General features: G+C 44.1%; 1 protein-coding gene across 1 annotated transcript in view; it reads left to right on the top strand.

The window, feature by feature from the left end:
* The window catches only part of crtac1b (cartilage acidic protein 1b), a 56777-nt gene that overhangs the window by 36343 nt on the left and 2365 nt on the right, over positions 1-18069 (top strand). The window contains exons 5-11 of the mRNA XM_038990619.1: positions 7651-7785; positions 7914-8059; positions 13030-13166; positions 16367-16449; positions 16829-16929; positions 17059-17227; positions 17760-17905. Of these exons, the coding sequence (XP_038846547.1) occupies positions 7651-7785; positions 7914-8059; positions 13030-13166; positions 16367-16449; positions 16829-16929; positions 17059-17227; positions 17760-17905 (917 nt within the window). The remainder of the gene's footprint in view (positions 1-7650; positions 7786-7913; positions 8060-13029; positions 13167-16366; positions 16450-16828; positions 16930-17058; positions 17228-17759; positions 17906-18069) is intronic.

Below are 18069 nucleotides of genomic sequence, written 5' to 3'. Positions count from 1 at the left end.
AACGATGAGCGGATAAGATGTAATCCATCATTTTGATTAAGACATTAATGAGCGAGCTAGGACGAACGTAGTCAATAAGACGGATGTAGTCAAAACTATTTGTTCAGCACTTATAAAATGTACAACGACAGAATTCAGAACATGGGCCATTTTTACAGTAATCTCCCAGTACACCAAGTCAGAGCCGTCGGATAAATAAAGGGGGAATATTAGCAGACAATGAAAGCTCTTACAATATTCGATGATAACATTTTTCTAAAACAGGTTATAGGCTACATGTGCACCACCAAGTCAGAACAGTAGGCTACGTTATGAGGGCTAAAGGGACCAAGTTATTAGGATGTGGCACATGGGCTACTAACAGCTTACTACACACCATACATTTAGTATTACTTTCTAAGCTACAGTATACATATCTCCATGGCATTTTACATAATTTATTCAGCAGCATACAAGTCATTTTTGTAGTCACCATTGTGCTGTGCTCACTTGAACAGGAAGGTGGCGCACGGTCCTTCTTGTGGGCAAAGTTTGTCATGAAACTTTGTCATCAAAGTCTTGTCATTCTCTGGATTTATGGTGCTTTCAAGACAACTGGGAACTCTGAAAAAAAACAAGGTTGAATCATGACGTCAGTGATCTTCAGGTCGGAGCTCGGAGCTCTTCCTCAGTCGTTCCTCAGAGTTCCCAGTTGTCTTGAACTCACTGAAGTGTGAGATTTTCCAGTTCCTAGGAATGACAACATGGCCAATTTATGCTACTTTTTCTGGCCCATGGTGTTGCGTGTGAATTTTTATCCTTTTAAGCTTGGAAAAGAGACCCTTAAAACCAGACTTGGACCACACACCCTCCCCACTGAATAGCAGGGTAAGCAAAACAGTGATTCCTTTGCAACACTTGCAGTTAGCCACTGATTCATTCCAAAATAGTAATTGTTGAATTTGCGATTTCCAACTTGTTGTGTAATGTTTATGGCAAATGGCCGATGAGCACCGATACGTTTTAGCTATAATTTCTCTTCATATGACAAGGATTGAAAAGGATTTGCCAGTAGATTGTCCGCTTGTCTAGCTTGCTAACTAAGATTTTGAAAGTATGATGTTGAAATGATCAGTCCAATCAAAGCTACGGTAGATATAACAGAATTTAACATACAGTTGAAGTTTACATACACTTAGGTTGGAGTCATTAAAACTTGTTTTTCAACCACTCCACAAATTTCTTGTTAACAAACTATAGTTTTGGCAAGTCTGTTTGGACATCTACTTTGTGCATGACATAAGTAATTTTTTCAACAATTGTTTACAGAAAGATTATTTCACTTATAATTCACTGTATCACAATTCCAGTGAGTCAGAAGTTTACATACACTAAGTTGACTGTGCCTTTAAACAGCTTGAAAAATTCCTGAAAATTATGTCATGCTTTAGAAGCTTCTGATAGGCTAATTGACATCATTTGAGTCAATTTGAGGTGTACCTGTGGATGTATTTCAAGGCCTAACTTCAAACTCAGTGCCTCTTTGCTTGACATCCTGGGAAAATCAAAAGAAATCAGCCAAGACATCCACAAGTCTGGTTCATCCTTGGGAGCAATTTCCAAACGCCTGAAGGTACCACATTTACAAACAATTGTACGCAAGTATAAACACCATGGGACCACGCAGCTATCATACCGCTCAGGAAGGAGACGCGTTCTGTATCCTAGAGATGAACGTACTTTGGTGCGAAAAGTGAAAATCAATCCCAGAACAACAGCAAAGGACCTTGTGAAGATGCTGGAGGAAACAGGTACAACAGTATCTATATCCACAGTAAAACGAGTCCCATATTGACATAACCTGAAAGGCCGCTCAGCAAGGAAGAAGCCACTGCTCCAAAACCACCATAAAAAAGCCAGACTACGGTTTCCACATGGGGACAAAGTGCGTACTTTTTGGAGAAATGTCCTCTGGTCTGATGAAACAAAAATAGAACTGTTTGGCCATAATGACCATCGTTATGTTTGGAGTAAAATGGGGGAGGCTTGCAAGCCGAAGAACACCATCCCAACCGTGAAGCACGGGGGTGGCAGCATCATGTTGTGGGGGTGCTTTGCTGCAGGAGATGGCATCATGAGAAAGGAAAATGATGTGGATATATTGAAGCAACATCTCAAGACAACAGTCAGGAAGTTAAAGCTTGGTCACAAATGGGTCTTCCAAATGTACAATGACCCCAAGCTTGCTTCCAAAGTTGTGGCAAAGTGGCTTAAGGACAACCAAGTCAAGGTATTGGAGTGGCCATCACAAAGCCCTGACATCAATCCTATATAAAATGTGTGGTCAGAACTGAAAAAGCGTGTGAGCGCAAGGAGGCCTACAAATCTGACTCAGTTACACCAGCTCTGTCAGGAGGAATGGGCCAAAAGTCACCCAACCTATTGTGGGAAGCTTGTGGAAGGCTCCCGAAACGTTTGAACCAAGTAAACATTTTAAAGGCAATGCACCAAATACTTGTAACGCTCGTCGGAAGGATGAGACCCAGGTGCAGCGTGGTACGTGTTCATGCTTCTTTATTAAATCCGAACACCAAACAAAACAACAAAAGAACAACGAACGTCACGTTTCGTAGGCTACGTAGAGCTAACAAAAAACAACATCCCACAACCTAAGGTGGCAAAACAGGCTGCCTAAAGTATGATCCCCAATCAGAGACAACAATAGACAGCTGTCCCTGATTGAGAACCATACCCAGCCAAAACATAGAAACACAAAACCTAGAAATAAAGAACATAGAATGCCCACCCAAATCACACCTTGACCAAACCAAATAGAGACATAAAAAGGCTCTCTAAGGTCAGGGCGTGACAATACTAATTGAGTGTATGTAAACTTCTGACCCACTGGGAATGTGATGAAAGAAATAAAAGCTCAAATAAATAATTCTCTCTACTATTATTCTGACATTTCACATTCCTAAAATAAAGTGGTGATCCTAACTGACCTAAGACAGGGGATTTTTACTATTATTAAATGTCAGGAATTGTGAAAAACTGAGTTTAAATGTATTTGGCTAAGGTGTACGTGAACTTCCGACTTCAACTGGAATTGTATTTGTGGCCAATGACCTTGAGCCTTCTTGGATGGACACTTCTAATATACATTTATGGCAGCACCTAAGGGGGCTTGAACTTTCTTATTTATTTTTTACTTTTATCCCCTTTCATCCCCAATTTCATGGTATCCAATTGGTAGTTACAGTCTTGTTTCATCGCTGCAACTCCCATACAGACTCAGGAGAGGCGAAGGTCGAGAGCCGTGCGTCCTCCGAAACACAACCCAGGCAAGCCGCACTGCTTCTTGACACAATGCCTGCTTAACCCAGAAGCACCAATGTGTCAGAGGAAACATCGTACACCTGGCGACCGTGTCAGCGTGCAATGTGCGTGACCAGTCACAGGAGTTGCTAGAGTGCGATGGAACAAGAACCTTCCTGCCGACCAAACCTTCCCTTAACCTGGACGATGCTGGGCCAATTGTACACCGCCCCATGGGTTTCCCGGTCGCAGCCGGCTGCAACAGAGCCTGGACTCGAACCAGGATCTCTAGTGGCACAGCACCACTGCACTTCTCGGGAGGCCAGGGCTTGAAATTTCTAGCTCTCCCTGTAGATGTTGCTGTGATGTAGTGTCCCTATGAGTGGCAGAACACTGAGCCAATCACAGCGCAACTAGATAAGATTACCAACCCCTACGCTCTGTATTTTCCGCTGGCTGCCCCTCCATCACAGAAAGCACTGAGCTTGGCGGAAACACCTGCATTTTGGAGCTGCCTTCCTCAAGAAAGCAATAAAAGAGACCATGATTGTATTAACAAAATATATATTTACATTGTTTGCCAAAATAACATGCAAAACAGGCAACAACATTTATTTTTGGTTTTATACATTTTTTTGCTAAACAGGTGGGGCTCAAAACCCCTGCCCTGAATGAGGGGTCGCCACTGACAGAAACATTCATCCTAAGGTGTTCTGAAACAGGACATGGTGTGTCGTAACACCACATAGCCAAAAGTTGTGAAACACCTTGCCAGAGACTGGGAGAAGTAACCCGGAAAAGGTTGAAAACACTATTATGGTGTTTCGAGTCCTGTTTCATGCATAATTAGATCCCTTGTCTTTTGGTGTTGTTTCCTCTCTCTAAAGCTCCTAAACAATATTATGATGTTTCGAATCCTGTCTAGTGCAGAATTAGATCCTATCTTCTGGAGTTTCCAAATACTGTAAATGGGTGTCCCTCTTCTTTTTGTATTTTCCCTGCTCCTATATGGTGTGCTGATAAACTCCTCATAGATAATTCCAAAAGGTAAAATGTACTGTATTATACTCAAACAAAGGATATGAGAAAATATTGTTTTGTGAAAATACGTTTGTCCAGGATAATAATTAACGAGTACAAAAGGGCTTTTTCAAGACATGATTTTGAAGCTTCAAATGCTTTATCTTTTTTCTTTGCAAATTATCAAATGACAAAACATGAACAGGTCTTTAACATTTTTTATATTGATAAAGTAAGACAGTTCAAAGATCTGTAAGTTATTTATCATATTCATATTCTTCAAAATCAAGGGAAATATGGTATTATATTTGACATGAATAGAAATAAAATACTGTCAATGACTGCTAGAAGTTAGAAGTAGCACTAATACAAAACTTGTACAAAACTTCAGCTCAGGGCTCAATGCGATCCACCAGTCATCCATTATGCTAATGTCTCTGAACTGAGTCTTTATATTCAGATGATGGTACATGGAAGGTTGTTCAGATGGCTTGAGTCACAGTACAATTACGTTAGATGATATGATTGACAGTTGACAGGTCAGTTGGCATTAGTCTGTGATCCTTGTCTAAATTGGCTTTGGTTAGGATTGGCCAGCCTGTGGTAAATGTAGTATGTATGTTTTTCTGCATGGAAACTGAGAAATAGCAAATAATAACAAGCAATAATGATAGTACATGAATGCGTATTTCAGTTATTAACTGCATTAATATTTCTTAAATTGCAACATGAATATACAATTATTAAACATCAATAGCAATATGCAAAATGCATATATACCTGAATGAAGCTATGCAAATATAGAAACAAGATAACAATATGAATGTCAAAAGTTGGATGCAATAACATGCTTTCTCCGGTGAGATACATTCAGGCTCTTGCGAATTGAAGGAAAATTATGAAACACGGAGACGAAAGACAAATAATTTTTTCTTTTTTCTTGGTAAATTTTTTGGTTGAAGGCTGGCTTCCCTTGGCATCCGTGAGTACATGCCACTAATAATTACTGCCATTGTCTACCATAGAAAAAGTGTTAACTTCCCAGTGTATTCTTTAAAATGTTGATTAAAATATTGTCTGAAAATGATCAATCAATATTTACACTATAAACCATTGACATTTCAAAACCATTTGATTGAATGAAAGACACACTCTGTCAAAACATTCTTTTTTGTGTTTGGATGCAGCCTTTTTCATGGACTGAAACACCAACAATGGGTTTCACGAGGTGCTCTTAAAAACACCAATATTCAGATTGAAGAACCACTTTAGGTGTTTCAGAGTACTTCCATTCTGTTTTTAGTACCCGCAAAACATCAGTCTCAACATCAACAGTGAAGAGGCAACTCCAGTATGCTGGCCTTCTAGGCAGAAATGCAAAGAAAAAGCCATATCTCAGACTGACCAATAAAAATAAAAGATTAAGATGGGCAAAAGAACACAGACACTGGACAGAGGAACTCTGCCTAGAAGGCCAGCATCCCGGAGTCGCCTCTTCACTGTTGACGTTGAGACTGGTGTTTTGCAGGTACTATTTAATGATGCTGCCAGTTGAGGACTTGTGAGGCCTCTGTTTCTCAAACTAGACACTAATGTACTTATCCTCTTGCTCAGTTGTACACCAGGGCCTCCCACTCCTCTTTCTATTATGGTTAGAGCCAGCACAAACAATACATCTGATCTTGAGAAGCCCCTCTCTGTAGCAGAGATTGACCAGTCAATAAAATCAATGAAAAGTGGTGAGGCCCTGGGCCCCGATGGTTACCCAATTGAGTTATACAAAAGATTATCTTCTAAGCTGACCCCCTTATTATGCAACTTTTATACTGAGGCACGCATGCAGGGGTCTCTACATTTTTAGAGGAGGAAGGACCGGTGTGGTCCCTTATGGAAAAGCACTCGTGTCAAACATCATCCCCAGTCTCCTTAGTCTGTGCACCCCTACCATTGAGCATTCAATACCACTCAAACAACCCTACTGTGAAAAGTTCCCTCAGGATATGGTCTCAGTTTAGGATCCACTTTGGACATAGACAAGCTATCTCATCCATGCCTTTTATTTCCAACCCACTCTTCACACCTTCATAGCTATGGTTTCAGAAAGGATTGAAGAGTGTAAAATACCTTTTCCATGAGCGTATATTTACCTCCTTTGAACATCTAGTTAGAGAGCACAGTATACCTCAGACACACTTCTTCAGGTACCTGCAGATTCGTAACTTTACAAGAAAGATTTCCCCCTCATTCCCATCTCTCCCACCCACCAGCTGGCTCAATGAATGTCTGAACCTGGATCCCTATGTAAAGGGAAACATTTCGAAGTGTCACGTGTGCTCCCTCTCCGGTCTCTAGGTCACCAGCATGCTCGTTATGGAGCACACATGTCACCATCGTTACGCACACCTGCGCGTCATCAGACTCGCCTGGACTCTATCACTTCCATGATTACCTTCCCTATACTGTATATGTCACTCCCTTTGGTTCCTTCCCCAGGTGTTATTGTTATTGTTTCTGTTCCTGGGTCATGGCTGTGCGTTGTTTGTGTTACGTGTTTATTTCATTTGTTTATTAAAACACTCACTCCCTGAACTTGCTTCCCAACTCTCAGCGCACATTGTTACACTAAGCTATATGACAATATTCAGAATATTGCATGCCCCACTCTTGACCATGTAAAGCGTTCATGGGAGGAAGAGTTTGATTTCCGATATGGCCTGGCATTCTGCAATTGACAGGATGCACTCATCCTCTATCTGCATTAGACATGGGTTATTACAGTTTCAAGTATTTCATCGCCTACACTTTTGCAGGAGTAGACTTGCCAGATTGTTTCCAGAAATGGACCCAACCTGCTCTAGATGCCATCAGGCACCCGCCACGCTGTATCACACATACTGGTCATGCCCGGCACTAGTTCCATTCTGGTCCTCTATATTTGAGACTTTCTCATATACAGTACATGCAATAAGGAAATTGCCCCAGATCCCTCTGTTGCTATTTTCGGGGTAGCCCCCGAAGGGCTTACTCTTTGTAACACTCAAGTAGACGCCATAGCCTTCTGGCCCGCCAACTCTTTCTTTTGATGTGGAAGTCATATATTGTTTAACAGCTATTGCATAGGATAGTATCAATGTAACTTGTTGCTGTATTTATGTTGTTACTGTCCATTATGTTCTATCTACTTTTAAAAATCAATAAAACCAATTTCTCATCTCTTTCTCTCCCGAGGTGTGAGAGTCAGATTGTGAGATGTGTTCTATCTTTCTCTCTCCCTCTCTCTTGGGGTGTGACATCAGAGTCAGATTGTGAGATGTGTTCTGTCTCTCTCTCCAGGTGGCCGTGGTGTGGTTGTAGGTCCCATTGTTAGCCAGTACTTGTCTGACGTGTTTTGTGATAACGAGTACGGACCTAACTTCCTGTTTGTAAACAATGGAGACGGAACCTTCACTGACGTGGCTCAGCAGGCAGGTGAGAGGAAGATGGAGAGACAGCTAATTGAACAGGTTTATCTATGTATTTTGATTGCCACACCATATATTACTGTGGTGTTTTTCATTTTAAAAGTTAACATGTGAGTTCCCTCCTCTGTGTACCAGGTGTGGAAGACCCCATGCAGCACGGTAGAGGGGTGACTTTGGCTGACTTCAACAGAGACGGAAAGATGGACATTGTCTATGGAAACTGGAACGGGCCACATCGACTCTACCTACAGCTGGGCAACAACCGCAAGCACAGGTTCAAGGTATGGAACACAGGTTTAAACACAGATTCCACGTACGGTACTGTGGTTCAAGCACATGTTCAAGGTTTGGTAGACAGGTACAAACACAACTTCAGCACAGGTTCAAGTTACAGAAAGTAGGCTCACACACAGCTTCAAGGTACGGTAACAAAGGTTCAAGCACAGTAATCAACTAGCTTCCCACCGTTTCTTCTATTGAGCAGTACATTGATCTTAGCTAACCTTCAGCTACTGTGCTTAATGATTCTAGAGGGTACAGCAGATCCTTCCTCTGACACACACACACACGCACGCTGCTGCTGCTGCTGCTGCTCTGTCTCCTCTGAAAAGAATCAATGGCTACTTTCCTGCTAGAACAAAGCCCAGCTATTTAGATCCTGAATGCCATTATTATCAATGTATTTTTATGGTCTTAAATACTTTCGGCTGATGATTTACCAATTACTTCTAGCTGTAGTTAAAAGTAAAATAGCTAATTCAATTTGTTTCCAGTGTATGCGTGTGTGTGTTTTGTGTGTGTGTTGTCAGGGATTAAGCTGTCCCAGTGAGGCCTTACACCACAAACCCCATAAACCTTGGCTGGGCTGATGTTTCTGTTAATCCAATGAGTCCCACCATCGCAGCGGCATGATTTATACTGATCAAAAATAAAAACGCAACAAGCAACAATTTTACTGAGTTACAGTTCATATAAGGAAATCAGTCAATTGAAATAAATAAATTAGGCCCTAATCTATGGATTTCACATCACTGGGCAGGTGAGCAGCCATTGGTGGGCCTGGGAGGGCATAGGCCCACCCACAGGGGAGCCAGGCCCAGCCAATCAGAGTTTTTCCCCACAAAAGGGCTTTATTACATACAGAAATACTCATCAGTTTCATCATCTCTCCGGGTGGCTGGTCTCAGGTGATCCCACAGGTGAATAAGCTGGATGTGGAGTGCCTGGGCTGGTGTGGTTACACGTGGTCTGCGGTTGTGAGGCCGGTTGGACGTACTGCCAAATTCTCTAAAATGATGTTGGATGCGGCTTATGTAGAGAAATGAACATTCAATTCCCTGGCAACAGCTCTGGTAGTCATTCCTGAAGTCAGCATGCCAATTGCATGCTCTTTCAAAACTTGAGACATCTGTGGCATTGTGTTGTGACGAAACTGCACATTTTAGAGTGGCCGTGTATTGTCCCAGCACAAAGTGCATCTGTGTAATGATCATGCTGTTTAATCAGCTTCTTGATATGTGTCACGTATACTCCCTCTCTGGCCTCTAGGTCATCAGACTGCTGATTAGCCCGCACACCTGTCACCATCATCTTGCGCACCTGCGCCTCATGACACTTACCTGGACTCCATCACCTCTTTGATTATCTTCCCTATATCTGTCACTCCTCTTGGTTCTTTCCTCTGGTGTCATTGTCTCTGTTTTCATGTCGGTGCATTGTTTGTGGTTTGTGTTCATTGTTTCTTTTATTTATTAAAATACTCACTCCCTGAACATGCCGACTCTCAGCGCACTTGTTACAGAATAACACCTCACCTAAGGGAAGGGAGTGTTATTTTATTTCTTATGTCGGAGTAATGACGCCGGGTCCGGGAACTGCTACAGGCTCATGCCTCGACCAGATCGCTAGGCTTCCCTGCCTCAGCTGGCTCGTCGGGCTCTCATGCCTCAGCCGGATCGCCAGGTTCCCCTGCCTCAGCCGTCTCGTAGGGCTTTCATGCCTTAGCCGGATCGCCAGACTCCCCTGCCTCAGCCGGCTCGTTGGGCTTTCATGCCTCCACCGGATCGCCAGGCTTTCATGCCTCCACCGGATCGCCAGGCTCCCCTGCTTCCACCGGCTCATCAGGTTCTCATGCCTCAGGCGGATCGCCAGGCTACCCTACCTCGACTGATCTGTCAGGTTCTCGTGCCCCAGCTGATTCGACAGGTTCTCGTGCCTCTGCTGACGTTACAAGTTCTCGCACATCAGCAGGGGTGATCGGTCCGCTCCTGATCCCCGGGTTCGTTCCCTTTGACGGCGTCCTGCGGCTGGAACTGCGCGTCAGAGAGGGGGTATTGTCACGTATACTCCCTCTCCGGCCTCTCGGTTATCAAGCTGCTGATTATCCCGCACACCTGTCACAATTGTCTTGCGCACCTGCGCCTCATGACACTCACCTGGACTCCATCACCTCCTTGATTACCTTCCCTATATCTGTCACTCCCCTTGGTTCTTTCCTCAGGTGTTATTGACTTTGTTTTCTTGTCGGTGCGTTGTTTGTTTCGTGTTCATTGTTTCTTTTTTTTATTAAAACACTCACTCCCTGAATTTGCTTTCCGACTCTCAGCGCACTCGTTACAATATGCCACACCTGTCAGGTGGATGGACTATCTTGGCCAAGGAGAAACGTTCCTTAACCAGGATTTAAACAAATTTGTGCACAACATATAAAACATATATTTATATAAAATATATAAATGAAAAGCTGAGACTTCCACAAACAAAGACCATAGGAAATCCCAGGACATAATGACTATAATACCAGAATTAGCTCACATAGTTGCTATCACAACCTCAAAACTCACACACACACACACACACAGTATCTGGGTTGAGCTTTGGCATTGGTAATTAAGGTGTTATCAAAGGTGTGTACGGGAGGTGAAGTCAGGTGCAGGAGAGCAGAGTGTAGTGAACAGGCGCACTTTAATTCCGTTCCAAAATACACAGCACATAAAAACAATAACGTGCCAAAAACACGGAACATGACAAAGTAAAGCGCCCGACAATAATCCACAATACCAAACAAACAATTACACACAAAGACATGATGGGAAACAGAGGGCTAAATACATGTAGAATGATTAGGGAATGAAAACCAGGTGTGTATGGGACAAGACAAAACAAATGGATATATGAAAAATGGAGCGGCGATGGCTAGAAAGCCGGTGGCGTCGATCGCCGAATGCCGCCCGAACAAGGAGAGAAGCCGACTTCGGCGGAAGTCGTGACAGGTGTTTTGTCACTCCAGTAATCTACTGAATAAGGAGCTGAAGCAGCAGCTTGGCTGGACAGTGGATGGACAGGGGGAAGAGGGGAAAGTGCCGATTAGGACTGTTATAACTCTATGGCTGCAGCGACCACACACACACACACACACACACACACTTGCACACTCATACATGCACGCAAAAACACAGGCACACACACTCATCTTAGCAGTATGTCTCCCAGCCCCACCATCCGTAACTAAGCATAAATCTCAGAAGACATGATGTGAGCTAATGGGGCATCTTGATATGAAATATGTCAGCAGGGATTCAGTGAAAATCACTATCATGTTGATTTGACTTGAACAAATCTGAGATTTGACTAAGTAGTTGGTCCTCTTCCCTAGTCTGGCTAACAACTAACTCTCCAAGTCCTGCTGGCTTCAGTCGTCGGATGGCTCATTGATGTTGTCGCCACAATGCGTCGATAATGAAGGGGGCTGTATTTTTTACTGGTTGGCTCTGCTCTTTCTATTTCGCTCAAATACCCACATACTATGCACAGCCCTTCCATTACAACGGTTGGATTTTCAAATCCAAACAAGTTGAGGTCTCAACCCCAGAGGAAAAAAAACATTTGAGAGAACCAATCAAGGCCTCCTTTCTAGATCAGTGTGTCACAACTCTCCCTGCACTGTGAGTCACGTGGGCCGCATCAGCCAGGCTACTTCTTCCCAGTATAGAGCACCTCACTCCATCTCCTTTGCCCCTCTCTTTATCTCCCCTTCCCTATCTCACCCTTTTTGAATTTCCCTTTCCTCTCTTCTCTCGTCAACTTCTCTCTCTCTCCCCTCTCCCTTTTTTCTTTGGCCTTTCCATCCTCTCATTCACCTTAACAACAGAAGATCACTTTCTGCCCCTTTCTACTCTTCCCTCGTTCCCTTTCCTTCTCTCCCTCTTTCTCTCTCCTCGCTCTTCCTCCCCTCACCTCCCTCCTTCATGCTCTCACTTGGCCATCCCCTCTCCTTCACCTAAACAGTAGAAGGTCACTCCCCTCCCTCCCCGCTTTCCTCATCCCCTCTCCTCTCCGCCCTCCCCTTAGGCTTTATGATCCATATAATTAACACAGGGAGTAAACACTGTAAGGAGAGGTGAGAGGGAGGAGATAGAGGAGAGGAACATATACACTACAAGACCAAAAGAATGTGGACACCTGCTCGTCGAACATCTCATTCCAAAATCATGGGCATTAATATGGAGTTGGTCCCACCTTTGCTGCTATAACAGCCTCCACTCCACGAGCCCAGTACTAAATCACCTGACTCAGCTAACCAACAAATCAAGACTCCCCTCCCCCCAGTGTTGTAGAACAGTACAATAGTTTGGGCTTGAGGCTCCCAAATACTTTGACAGTTGACAGTTGACACTATGCCTGGTCCTGGATAGGATGTGCAGGTTTTTGTTACAGCCCAGCTTTACACCAGCTTACTCAGCAGACCGTCTACACATGACTCACTTTGCTTATCCATACTCAGTGTGTCCAGCAGTCACATTTCATTACATTTGACCACAATTGCACATGTATTACCCTTTTAAGAAAACACATGAAAAATGCTTGCAGACAGGACGGAGTGACCCACTATTTGGGTTTGGTTGAGAGTTTTCCCACTCGACAGATGGTACATTTACAGAAATACTATTTTATGAACAGGAATATCCCCCAGTGTGTATGTAATATCAACACGAAACATTGCCTAAACCCCATGAGGTCGCCATAGTGTAATGTTAGCTACCTGGAGTGAGTGAACATATTGAGTATCCCAATAATGTTACATTGGTCTCCTGGTGTTCCTGTTGTGTGTGGAGGTGTGTGTGTGGAGGTGTGTGTGTGTGGAGGTGTGTGTGTGGAGGTGTGTGTGCTTGCATGCAAACGCGTGCTGTGCATATATACGTTCGTGCCTGTGTTCCTGTGTCTGTGTTAACATATTGTCTCCCTCCCCCAGGACATAGCATCTCAGAAGTTCTCCATGCCGTCTCCGGTGCGTACGGTCATCGCTGCAGACTTCGACAACGACAACGAACTAGAGGTGTTCTTTAATAACATTGCTTACAGAGGGTCGTCATCCAACAGACTGTTCAGGTACACACACACACACATGCGCGCACACACACAGACACATGCACGGAGACGCACACACATACACACTCACACACATGCAATATATCAGTTGAATCATCAGTTCCAAAAAGCAATTAAACTAATTTAATTTCCATGTAAATTTGAGCCTCAAATCTTAGCTAACATTTGTTAATGTCAGATCTCTAATTCCTCTATTATTTTGGACTTAAAGCATTTCTGTAGTCAGGAAGTAGTCATAATGACTGAATATTCCCAGACGTGTGACTATTGGTGGAGTGTGTGTTTGTGTATGTTTGTGTGCTCATGTGTGTGTCCCCTTTGTAGTTATGCAGGATATCTGTGGTTTGAAATGGTGATCGATCCAACATCCAATGCCCGAGGCTCCACTTGTACCATATTAAAACCTGAGTTGAAGTTTCAATCATGAAACACAATCCACCAAATTAATAGTTATGTATTGTCTGGCAATGAAATACCCAGCTTGAACTATTGTCCTCATTGTCCTCATTGAAGCTAATTGATTGAATCAATCAAAGTTGTGCTGGGTTTGAGTGCGCTGAAAACCTCTGCCTTATGTTCTAAGTTGACAATGTTCTGAAGTTTAATAAAGTTGATAGAAAAACACATTTGTAATCCAATCTCAATATGGAACATTTTGTTAGGTGAGGCGCTGTTCAAACTATGAGATGTTACGAGGGAAATGACAGTGATTAGTACCGGATGTGTAAATGATTGAACTTGTCCATGCCAGGATAATCAGGACAAAATAGCTGCTGTGCTTCATAACATCCAACATTACAAATGTGTAGTGGATTTGAAACTCGTCCAAAGTGTGTTGGCTGGAGTAAATCAGTGACATCACTGAGATCTAAAAGGCAACTGTCATTCACAGAGAGTGATAGGCTAGTCCAGGGTTCTCCAACTGGCGGCCCGCGTGCCGAATTTGGCCTGCGTGTGGTTTTATTTGCCCACCCAAAGTTTTCTGAGAAAAACATATATATATTTTGAAACTGTATGTCATTGTGGGACATTAAAGACTGTAAAAACACTAGGAAATCAGCTCCAAGTAATTTACATTTTGGAAATATGTTCCTAAGTATTCCCACCATAATAGAGAGACATATGATCATATACAAATGCAAGCAAGGTTTGAAATGATTGTTTTAGTCAAATTATGTATTATATACACTGCTCAAAAAAATAAAGGGAACACTAAAATAACACATCCTAGATCTGAATGAATGAACTATTCTTATTAAATACTTTTTTCTTTACATAGTTGAATGTGCTGACAACAAAATCACACAAAAATTATCAATGTAAATCAAATTTATCAACCCATGGAGGTCTGGATTTGGAGTCACACTCAAAATTAAAGTGGAAAACCACACTACAGGCTGATCCAACTTTGATGTAATGTCCTTAAAACAAGCCAAAATGAGGCTCAGTAGTGTGTGTGGCCTCCACGTGCCTGTATGACCTCCCTACAACGCCTGGGCATGCTCCTGATGAGGTGGCGGATGGTCTCCTGAGGGATCTCCTCCCAGACCTGGACTAAAGCATCCGCCAACTCCTGGACAGTCTGTGGTGCAACGTGGCGTTGGTGGATGGAGTGAGACATGATGTCCCAGATGTGCTCAATTGGATTCAGGTCTGGGGAACGGGCGGGCCAGTCCATAGCATCAATGCCTTCCTCTTGCAGGAACTGCTGACACACTCCAGCCACATGAGGTCTAGCATTGTCTTGCATTAGGAGGAACCCAGGGCCAACCGCACCAGCATATGGTCTCACAAGGGGTCTGAGGATCTCATCTCGGTACCTAATGGCAGTCAGGCTACCTCTGGCGAGCCCATGGAGGCCTGTGCGGCCCCCCAAAGAAATGCCACCCCACACCATGACTGACCCACCGCCAAACCGGTCATGCTGGAGGATGTTGCAGGCAGCAGAACGTTCTCCACGGCGTCTCCAGACTCTGTCACATGTGCGTGTGAACCTGCTTTCATCTGTGAAGAGCACAGGGCACCAGTGGCGAATTTGCCAATCTTGGTGTTCTCTGGCAAATGCCAAACGTCCTGCACGGTGTTGGGCTGTAAGCACAACCCCCACCTGTGGACGTCGGGCCCTCATACCACCCTCATGGAGTCTGTTTCTGACCGTTTGAGCAGACACATGCACATTTGTGGCCTGCTGGAGGTCATTTTGCAGGGCTCTGGCAGTGCTCCTCCTGCTCCTTCTTGCACAAAGGCGGAGGTAGCGGTCCTGCTGCTGGGTTGTTGCCCTCCTACGGCCTCCTCCACGTCTCCTGATGTACTGGCCTGTCTCCTGGTAGCGCCTCCATGCTCTGGACACTACGCTGACAGACACAGCAAACCTTCTTGCCACAGCTCGCATTGATGTGCCATCCTGGATGAGCTGCACTACCTGAGCCACTTGTGTGGGTTGTAGACTCCGTCTCATGCTACCACTAGAGTGAAAGCACCGCCAGCATTCAAAAGTGACCAAAACATCAGCCAGGAAGCATAGGAACTGAGAAGTGGTCTGTGGTCACCACCTGCAGAACCACTCCTTTATTGGGGGTGTCTTGCTAATTGCCTATAATTTCCTCCTGTTGTCTATTCCATTTGCACAACAGCATGTGAAATTTATTGTCAATCAGTGTTGCTTCCTAAGTGGACAGTTTGATTTCACAGAAGTGTGATTGACTTGGAGTTATATTGTGTTTAAGTGTTCCCTTTATTTTTTTGAGCAGTGTATATTTTTTTTTTATTGTTGGACATAAAAGTATGTAAAAATACCAGGAAATCAGCTCCAAGTGATTTTAATTTTGGAAATATGTTCCCACGTATTCCCACGCATAATAGACAAGTGATCGTATATAAATGTAAGCAAGGTTTGAAATATTATACCTGTTTGGGCTTCTTGTGGTCAATTTGCAATCAACAAATTATTTGGCATTCTGTTCCGACCCCCCAACTATGCACGCAAGAACAAATTGGCCCAAGGCTGAATCAAGTTGATGATCCCTGGACTAGTCTCTTGCTTTTTTGACTAAGGCGGTTGGCTTTGAGGGGCATTTGTTGCTGTGCAGAATGTTATGAGTTCAAGTCCCACTTGGGGAACAACAGAATGCACCCTGAGTGATGGTAGCTGGGCCTGGGTTATTATGGGGAGTTTAACAGATATCTGGTTGCTATGGCAGGGTAACTAGGAGAGAACATGGGGACCCCCAGATTGAGGAGCTGAATGTGGGGGAGGCAGCCGAGCCAGAAGGACGAGGAACAGGTGAGGGTTGGGGATCAGGGGAGTGTACAGGTGTATGTGTATGGGGGGGTAGAAATACCTATTAGGCTTACACTGTGATGAACTGTTTATCATTAACCTATTCTACACTGTAAATGTGTAACACACATCGATTAAATAGTGTAATTCCTACTTCCTCCAAGGGATGGTGCTAGATGTCTGTGGTTTGAGATTGTAAACTTGACTAATCAGCTCTGGCAGCTCTGATTCTTGCTCCTTATCAGCCTCTTTTCTCAATGTGTGTACTCTTATTATTCTTATTGTGTTGTATGTTCGTGTCCTCTCAGTGACCTGCGTCCGCTGTTAGTTCGATGTGTGTGTTCTAAGTGTTTGCATGTGTGTATGTGTTGTCGTCTATCAGGGGCGGCAGTAACAGACTTTGATGGAGACGGTCGTCTGGACCTGCTGGTATCTCATGGAGAGAGTGCTGCACAGCCTCTCTCTATCTACAGAGTCAACCAGGTACCACTGTGTGTGTGTTCTGACCGCGTGTTCTCGTTGTGTGTTCTCTCGCCATATTTTCTACTTCAAGATGTTGTATCCCACACACATCTCCTTTAATCTGCCCCCCCCCCCTTCTCTTTCTCTCAGGGCTCCACTAACTCGTGGCTGCGTGTTATCCCTCGTACCCAGTACGGGGCGTATGCCCGGGGGGCTAAAGTAGTGGTCTACACCAAGAGAAGTGGTCCACACACACGCATCATCGACGGGGGCTCCGGATACCTCTGTGAGATGGAGCCCGTAGCACACTTTGGGCTCGGTAGGTCTGACACATTCAGATGTACGCTCATGCACACACACATGCAGGTACATATAGATGTACGCTCATACACACACACATGCACGTAGGAAACAAACACACGCAGCGTGCACACAGACTGAGTGTGTGTGTGGAAAGCATTGCCAGATCCATGTGGAAAGCATTGCCTTAATACCCCTTCTGATTGGAGGCCCGTGGGAGAGATGGAGAGAAAGAGAGAAAGGGGAGGAGGTGAGGGGGAAGGAGGTGGAAGGGAGAGGGAAAGGCAGGTGCAGGTGCAGCAGCTGGAAGGCCTGAATAGAAACCCCTCTCCAGCCCCTCATCCCCATAGTTCAGCCAAGACAGTTAACTTCTGCCGGTTCAGACTAGCACTAGTGTAGTGTGTGTGTGTGTGTGTGTGTGTGTGTGTATTTACATGATATAGAAACATTAAAGGAACATTATGGGGATTTTACGGGAACATTATGTAAACATTCTGACAATGTTATGGAACATTATGAGGATGTTTTGGTGATGTTACCTGTCTCTCCAGGTAAAGACATAGCCACTAATGTTGAGGTGTACTGGCCAGATGGGAAGTCAATAGCCAGGCCTCTGGAACCAAGTGAGATCAACTCTGTCCTGGAGATCGCCTATCCCAGAGAGGAGGAGGAGGGCACACCTGAAATAGAGATAGAGGTAAGGACTGTCTTTTTATCTCACTCTTTCCTTCTCTCTTTCTCTCTCTTTCTCTTTCATTGTTTCTTTCTCCCTCTCACTGCCCTCCCTCTCTCTCTCAATTCAATTCAATTCAATGGGCTTTTTTGGTATGGGAAACATATGTTAACATTGCCAAAGCAAGT

This window comes from Salvelinus namaycush, chromosome 4, assembly GCF_016432855.1.
Source record: "Salvelinus namaycush isolate Seneca chromosome 4, SaNama_1.0, whole genome shotgun sequence".
NCBI classification, from domain to species: domain Eukaryota; kingdom Metazoa; phylum Chordata; class Actinopteri; order Salmoniformes; family Salmonidae; genus Salvelinus; species Salvelinus namaycush.
This window is presented reverse-complemented; position numbering and strand designations above follow the sequence as displayed.